This window comes from Macadamia integrifolia, chromosome 8 (assembly GCF_013358625.1).
Source record: "Macadamia integrifolia cultivar HAES 741 chromosome 8, SCU_Mint_v3, whole genome shotgun sequence".
Lineage (NCBI taxonomy): Eukaryota > Viridiplantae > Streptophyta > Magnoliopsida > Proteales > Proteaceae > Macadamia > Macadamia integrifolia.
Genome location: NC_056564.1, coordinates 7,292,296 through 7,300,213, shown reverse-complemented (window position 1 = coordinate 7,300,213; position 7,918 = coordinate 7,292,296). Strand labels below are relative to the sequence as shown.

Genomic DNA, 7,918 nt, shown 5'->3' with positions numbered 1-7,918 from the left:
AAAAAAAAAAACAACCCTTCTAAGAAGACCATTAAGTGGGTATAATGTGCGGACCATTTGGTCGATGCCACAAATCCAGGGTGAGGTATAACTAGGGGTGCAACAGGGCCGGGTTGGGTTGGGCTTCTTAAAACGCTAGCCCAACCTTTAGTCTCTTTAACTAGGTCCAAACCCGTCCTGACCCTGACTCAGGGCTGCAAAACTTCAAACCATGCCCTACCCTTTAGGGTTCAGCCCAACCTTTACCCGCCCTGATTAGCCCTGATTTTTTAGGGTCGGGCCAGGATGACCCTGACCCTGACCCTGTTTTGCCATCAAGGGTCGGGATGACCCTGATTGACCTTGACCCTAGATATTCTTATTTTTTATTGTTGGGTAGAAAAAGAGAAAGGGATCATTTTTATTGGTAAAAAAAAGTAAGAGAGATTGGTGAGATTGTGAGAAGATACATTAGGAGTTTTAAGGTGTTAATGACTCAATGTGAAATAATATATAAAATTAGATTAAAATTAGGGTCACAAATAGGGTCATAACCAGGGTCAACATCAAGGGCAAAAATCAAGGCAGGGTAAGGCCAAAACCAGGGCAAAAAATTAGGATAAAAAAATCATGACCGGGTTCAGGGTGGACTGAGCAGATCAAAGACATCAACTCTTACCCGCCCTGATCATGACTCAGGGTCAGAAATTTCAAGGCCAAAATTTTCAGGTTGGTACTTATTCAAGATCAGGGCTGGTCTGGGCCATTAGGGCCAAACTTGCACCCCTACCTATAACACTTATTATGTGAGAAAATGGTTGCAACCTCTGCACTGATGCAGTGACCACCAGGTGGTTGGCAATTCCTTACGATGTGCGTTCTCCAATCGCTATATCCCAATTCGCAATCCAACTTAAAAAGGGCTGAATCCCGGCCCAAATATGAGCCACTCGCGTGTTGGCCGTTCTCCGTCGTGGTTGACCACTTGGTCCATGCGATAAATCCGGAGTCCCATACACGGCAGCTGCCCAGTCCACGTCGTTCTAGCTCTAGGGTTCAGAGGGACTTTTTGGAGTAAATCGACAAACAATGGTCAAAGTGGAATTGAAAGGGAATTTGGAGAATCAGGATCCGTTCCTCTCCACTATAGGGAGCCTACACGGTTTTGGGACGACTCAAACCTGGAAATATTGCACCTGCAAACAGCGCAGGCTGCGCAGCAGGTATCCTCGTGAAGATTTGACTAATAGCTACACCTTCCCTTCCCTTTCCCTTCTTTATGGTCTTGGATCCCCGTGCCTCAGCTTCCATTCTCCATCAACTCACCACCAACCATGCATCTCTCTCTCTCTTTTTCTCTCTCAAAAGGAAGGAATCAAATAAGGCTGTAAATCTATTGTTAGCAAAAAGATCAGCAATGTAAGTTCTCCCCAATTATTGTATGCATTTCCTCCATCTGTTATGTTTTAGATTTCTGCTTCTTTCTGTGGCTTTTGGAGCTGGGGGAGAAGGAGATCAAAATCATGGAATGATTTACCATATTCATCTGGTTTGTTCTACTTTCTTCTTTCCCATTTATGAGTTTTAGAGATACAACTCTTTATTTACTGTTTCATTCAAATTGTGGGAAGCCTCTTATCTATTTATTGCATCTGGTAATGAATCATCATACCTCACTGACCTTCTTACATTTCTGCTTCACTGTGGTTTGTAATTAAACTCTATTTTTTGGAGGAACTGGGAGTTCCCTGTGAGAATCCTACTTGAACAGTGATACTGTGGATCCAAATCCCATGAAAGGAAAGAGCATCTTTAGGATTTTTTCTGATTTTCTCAGTCCTCTCTGCAAATACTTTTGACTTTACACCATTTGATCATATATACTTCCCTCCCCTCCCACTACTTGATGATCCCCACGTGTGCCAAGAGATTCTTGTGAGGTACCCCCAAGTTTATCTATTGCAGCAAACAAACTTGTGGAAAGATTCAAACAAGAACAGGGTTTCTTGTATGCAAGGTTATAGGTCTTGGAACTGATACGGATCGTTTGGAATCGGGTTTCTTGTTTTTTACCCGATTAATCTGATCCATATTGGGACTGGGACTCAGCCGATTCTGATACGGATCCGATCCGATACTGATGATTAGAACCATCCTAGTATTTTGTATGTAAAAAACATCTTTTTTGTTGTGCTTCTATCACCACAATACGTGGAGAGCCCCATTCTCATCGTGTACTTGACAAATTAAGAATTTTTTTTTTTTAGATGAATAAATGAATTTATTATAAAGGAGAGAAGAACATACAAGGGGAAAGGGGGGGGGGGGAGGGGAAGGGGATAGACTTAATCCAACAAGGATAAGCCGACCCCAAAGGGAACAAAGCAAAACAACACGAAAAAATTTAAATCACCAACAGCCAGGGAAGGGGGGGGGCAGAAGGAAGGGGTGGTGTCAATGGATAGGTTCAATGAGACAATGATGTGTCTATTTCTGAGAGAGTTAGAGATGGGGGGATTGGAAAAGGATTGGATTTTGAAGGAAACATCAAAGAAGATGGTTGTCCAAATCCTATTCGGAGAGCAAGAGTTGGATGACCATCTGTGTATGTTGCGCTCCATCCAAAGGTAGTTGATTGTTATAGAGAATTCAAGTTTCGCAATGGTATCACAAATAGAGGGCTCAAGAATATCATATCAATCCAAATCCATTCCCTATCAAAGGGGAGAATAGGTCTCATAGAGGGTTAGCAATGGGACATGACAGTTTTCTAGACCAAGGAGGAAAGGGATCAGTGGAAGAAAATGTGGGGGATATCTTCCGATCCAAGGGGATAGAGGTAGCAAGAAGAGTTAACAAGGATGCGACGGTGAATGAGGAAGGATTGTGTTGGGAGACAATTGGAGAATTAGAATCTGTCTTATTAGCCCACAATATGCCCATGAACAATTTGCGAGTAAGTTTTCCGCACATTGTTAGAAAACTCCACTGTTGTTAACACCTGGATTGGTCCATACCTCTTCCCCCCCCACCCCCACCCCCACCCCCACCCCCACCCCATCTTTCTCTAAAAATTTGACAACTTTTCCCACAAGATATCTTACACTTCTTTATAATGATATTTTAATCTCCAAATAAAAATTTTGCTGAATTATTCACTGACTATTTGCAAAGACCGTCATCAAGAAATCCAAGGTTTATGAGAAAATTTATACATTTATTGAATTATACGTAAAACCCTCTAAAATGAAAATTTTCTAAAATTTTAAAATAAATGCAGCTTCTTGCCAAATTATTCGTGAATTTACAGTTTTAATAACTTAAAATTTTGAGATAAATGCATTATCCATACCTATGGAAGGCATAATTGTTGGGGCTATATAAGTCTATAGCCGTGTACAAAGCCAAAAACGACCCAAATTGGGAATGGTCATAGTTAGTAAATTCGTAGATAATTCATGTCTATATGAATTTAACCCTCCTTGTAACATATCCGACATAACATCAAGCCAATAGGTGTAAAGCTAGAGAGAGTGTATCACAGTTTGTATACAAAAGAACCCACATGGTCAGTGAAGAGAAAATGTATGAGACAATGATGCGTACTAATAACAGCATGTACATCATCCCCCCCCCCTTTCTTTTTTTTGCTAACAACAGCTATCCGTTAGTCTCATGGGTCCATATTGACCCTACAACCGCATGAGCTAGGTCATACTAAGGTTGAATGAGAATTATTCAACTTTCACCGACGCTTATTGAGGCGAAGTTCCCTTGCCAACTTGGCTACCCGTTAAAGAATATGTAACCCTTTTTCTTCTTCTTCTTCCTTTTTTTTTTTTTTTTTTTTTTTTTTTTTTTTTTTTTTTTTTAACAATCATTCAACAAGAAAGTATCTTATTTTTATTGCCCCTAATGACCATTTTGATGGTCTCTTTCTTGCCTTGACTTGCAGAAAATCTAAGCTACATGCATTGTAAGCCAGTCTATTAGTTTCCTTATACAAGGACTGATAATGGAGAAGAAACCAGGGATATACACATATGAAGCTCAATGGCCAATCTATTCACTAGCTTGGTCAGTACGCAGTGATAAGAAAACACGCCTCGCCATTGGAAGCTTCATTGAAGACTACAACAACAAGGTTGAACTCATCCAATTCAATCAAGACACCACTCATTACTCCAACGATCCTCGCCTTGTCTTCGACCATCCTTACTCACCCACAAGAATCCTTTTCTTTCCCTCAGAAAACACATCAAACCCCGATCTCGTCGCAACTTCCGGCGACTATCTAAGGCTATGGGAGATTCACGATGATCGAATTGAGCTCAAGTCCCTCCTCAACAGTAACAAAACCAGTGAGTTCAACTCGCCCATCACCTCATTTGATTGGGCCGAGTTTGATTGCAGCCGAGTTGCAACTTCAAGTGTAGACACCACATGTACCATATGGGATATAGAGAGGGAGATAGTTGACACTCAATTGGTGGCGCACGATAAAGAGGTGTATGATATCTCTTGGGGAGCTCCCGGGGTGTTTGCATCAGTCTCTGGGGATGGTTCAGTTAGAGTATTTGATTTAAGGGATAAAGAGAGATCAACGATTATTTACGAAAATACCAATACTGAGAGTCCTCTATTACGTTTGGAGTGGAACAGAGCTGACTTAAGGTTCATGGCTACGGTTGGGATGGACAGTAATAAAGTGGTGGTGTTGGATATCCGGTTCCCCACTTGCCCGTTGATGGAGCTCCGAAAGCATAAGGGAAGCGTTAACTCCATGGCATGGGCCCCGCACACCGGGAGGCAACTTTGCTCTGTTGGAGATGATGCAAGGGCTCTACTCTGGGAGCTTCCGGCCAGTGGGATTCGACCAGAGTCCGACGATGGACACGTGGAACCTGTGATGTGGTACAGCTCAGTAGCAGAGATCAATCAGGTTACCTGGTCTTCCCTTGATCCAAATTGGATTGCAATTGCATTCTTGAATAAGTTACAACTGTTGAGGGTGTGAGAGTGAATGGGTTGCTCTCCAGCCTCCCATGGGTGTCTCAAAGTCTCAACTTTCTTTAATCAGCTCTCTACCAATAGAATAACATAATTTGGTTTTGCTTGCTTGTAGTTTGATTTATATTAAAACACAACACTTGGATAGCCTACTTAGAAGTAGAGATGCTGAAAAATGTGCTTACTAGTTTGAATAAATGCCAAGGAGACTTCCTTTTAATCTTTTATTATCAGTTGAAATTGAACACTGACAATAAGAATAAATGCCAAGGAGAGATGCATTTGGGGCAACTAGAGACCAAGAATCAAGCTCTTAAATCACTGTACACCCTTTTGAAATCATCATCAAAGCCTCAAGACTTAAATCAGGGCATGATTTAATTCACATAAACAATTTCTTTCTGGTCAGGGTTTTAGTGCCAGGTATTGGCACTGATATTGGTTGCCGTCGATACCAAATCGGAATACTTTGACAATCAAAATACTGATACAGGGATTTTTTAAGACCATTTTGCTCTCCTCTGTTCCGACACCACCGATATGGTATTGATATCGGCCATGGATCACTATACCCAAACCCATGTTACTGGCGGCATGCAACTTTGTGTAACCTTCCATCCCATTAAAGGGGGGGAAATGAATCCAATGAATGAAAATGATTTGAGTGTCCTTTCACTACTGTTATAGGAAACAAGATTGAAAGAACTATCATAGAAATGAGATCCAAAAGAATCAAGTATGAACCAAGGTTTCTCATTACTTAAACCTGAATTAGTACTGAACTAATCTCTGATTTCCACCACCCCTTCTATCTCTTGACCTTGAAAGTAAAAACATCCTACAGTACCTTACAATCTGATATCCTGATATTCATCCCAGGGTGTTGTATTAACCTAAAGCCAAATGAAAATTAATGAACTGTACAAATTAGCTAATGAAGTTTATATGTTCACTATGAACAAATTAAAAACCTATTATACCCATATTATTCACATGGGAAAGCTGAAGTGCCCATATCCCTGCAAACCTCCTTTATCAGTAAAATGCCTTGAAGTAGCCATTGTATCCATTGCTTGTTGATATGGAGCAGTAGAAGGCTGTACCCAGTTTGGAGCATTGGGTGGAGGAACAGAGTAGCTTTCAACTGTTGTTATGTCATGGATGCTGGATCTCTTCTTCTCCTTCTTCATAGAATTAAGACGAAGATAGTACTTCTGAGCATGGCTAGCCACCTGAGTAGGTGTTCTTGACACCACCGCATTTCTTGAAATACTCCTCCAGTCACCCTTGCCGTATTTCTTCAGTCCAATTAAAAAGAGCCTATATTACACCACACAAAAAAGGCAAATCAGGTATGTTACTTTTTTCAAGTCTTACGAGACATTTGATCACATAGTTTATATAAGAAAAACTATAAAAATGGACGAGTCAGATCTACCTTGTGATTTCCACATAAGTCTCCGACACTAACAGGAAGGATTATGATCAAGTCTCTCTTCACCTACCACTTGACTAAGAGTCATTACGGCAGTGGGATAGACATCTTTACACTCGGCATCTTTACATTAGAAGTGATACTTCTGACAAGATAAAGTAAAAATGACCTTAGATGGATGTATTTCGAGTCTATATCAGTTCCTCATATGGGTGAGAGTCATCCATTGGAAATCTCTCCCCAACTGGTCAGAGAGTGATGACTTATGGTCCGACCCCCTTAACTAGATCCATATGAGGTGGGGTAGAGGAACCGGCCTCCTATACTTATCCTTCACTCAGGGTGGAGAAAAACTCTCCTAGGGATTATATTAGTTACTGAATGTGATACTGTAGCACATATTATAGGGAAACTATTTTAAAGGATAAATATATGGTGAGTCCTGTGACTCTTGTCCAGCCAAATCCACCCAACCTGTGACCTGTGAAATCAAGCCCATACCCAGGCCAAAGTCAACCCTAGAACCGCTAAAGCGCAAGGGCAAGGGCCTTGGCCTTGGAGTCCAAGTTTGAACGCAGAGCCCCAATGCTTCAACAGAGTCTGAAACAGAGCCCAATGCTTCAAACTGATCGATTTTTACTCTTTGATGACAGCTTCTACATCAGTATCTCTAGAAAGATTAAGATTTTTTATTTTACGGAACCAACTCAAGTACTCAATTACGCTGTGTTGACCTAAGAAGACAATTGGCTACCATAAAGGCCTCTTTTCGCCTTCGCGAATCCCAAAAGCAAGAAATTGAGATTCCTAATGCAAAAGATGAGCTACGAATTTATCGAATCTGGTTCTGGAATTCAACCAGGATTTTGCTAAGTTTTAGAATGGGGAAAGTAATTATAAGGAAAGAACGAAGGAAATTGTAAAAGTGAAAACAGAGCAAGAAGGCGAAGACTAAATAGTAATCTCACCGGTGTTCTTCTTCCGACCATGGAATCCCTTTCTTTCTCTCTGTTTCAGAATGCTTCGACTTTGTTGATCCAAACGAGATCTGACTCGACCGACACTCAGAACCCCAACTCGAAGTAATCGAATCATCCTTATACGCTGGTAACTCAATCCGTCCTGAATCGATCTCTGATAAATCGTGAACTAAAGCTTCGTAATGTTCTTTCACCTCTGATGGCGTCTTTCCAGGGACCTGATTTGCGATTTTATGCCACCGATCAGGAGTTTCTTCTGGAACCAACACAAGACCATGCTCGAACAACTTATCTTCGACACGAGACCATGAACCAGGGGAAGAGAAAGTAGTAGAAGTTGAAGGAAGGTTGTTCACATTCCATGGCTCATCTTGAGACATCTTCAAACGATTCCCTCTAGATTTCAGTTTGGTTTGGATTGTGTGATGAGTTGGTTTGCGCGTTCTTTCTTGTTTTACAGAAAAGCTGCTCGAGGCTCCAAGGGATAAAGAGGTCGAGGGGTTTCGGCATCGGT

General features: G+C 41.3%; 2 protein-coding genes across 3 annotated transcripts; one reads left to right on the top strand and one right to left on the bottom strand.

The window, feature by feature from the left end:
* The first annotated feature begins 1,264 nt into the window (after positions 1–1,264).
* Positions 1,265–5,216, top strand: LOC122087136 (WD repeat-containing protein LWD2-like). 2 transcript variants are annotated; one of them, XM_042656144.1, is made up of 2 exons: positions 1,265–1,398; positions 3,935–5,216. In XM_042656144.1, exon 2 carries the CDS (start codon positions 3,995–3,997, stop codon positions 4,994–4,996), a length of 1,002 nt encoding a protein of 333 aa, XP_042512078.1. In that variant the 5' UTR covers positions 1,265–1,398; positions 3,935–3,994; the 3' UTR covers positions 4,997–5,216. The 2 variants fall into 2 exon arrangements, with proteins under 2 accessions (XP_042512078.1, XP_042512077.1); XM_042656143.1 differs by having other exon boundaries at positions 1,301–1,528.
* A 502-nt stretch (positions 5,217–5,718) lies between these two features.
* LOC122087137 (transcription factor SRM1) lies at positions 5,719–7,918 on the bottom strand. The gene is made up of 2 exons (XM_042656145.1): positions 7,393–7,918; positions 5,719–6,309 (listed from the first exon to the last, which is right to left on the bottom strand). The coding sequence occupies exons 1-2, from the start codon at positions 7,782–7,784 to the stop codon at positions 5,979–5,981; spliced, it is 723 nt and encodes a 240-aa protein (XP_042512079.1). The 5' UTR covers positions 7,785–7,918; the 3' UTR covers positions 5,719–5,978.

Excerpts from the sequence above, each read along its gene's own strand:
- LOC122087136 (XM_042656144.1), top strand. The coding sequence starts at position 3,995 with ATGGAGAAGAAACCAGGGATATACACATATGAAGCTCAATGGCCAATC.
- LOC122087137 (XM_042656145.1), bottom strand. The coding sequence starts at position 7,784 with ATGTCTCAAGATGAGCCATGGAATGTGAACAACCTTCCTTCAACTTCT. Across the intron at positions 6,310-7,392 it reads TGGTCGGAAGAAGAACACCG|GCTCTTTTTAATTGGACTGA; the intron begins GTGAGATTACTA and ends GGTGTAATATAG.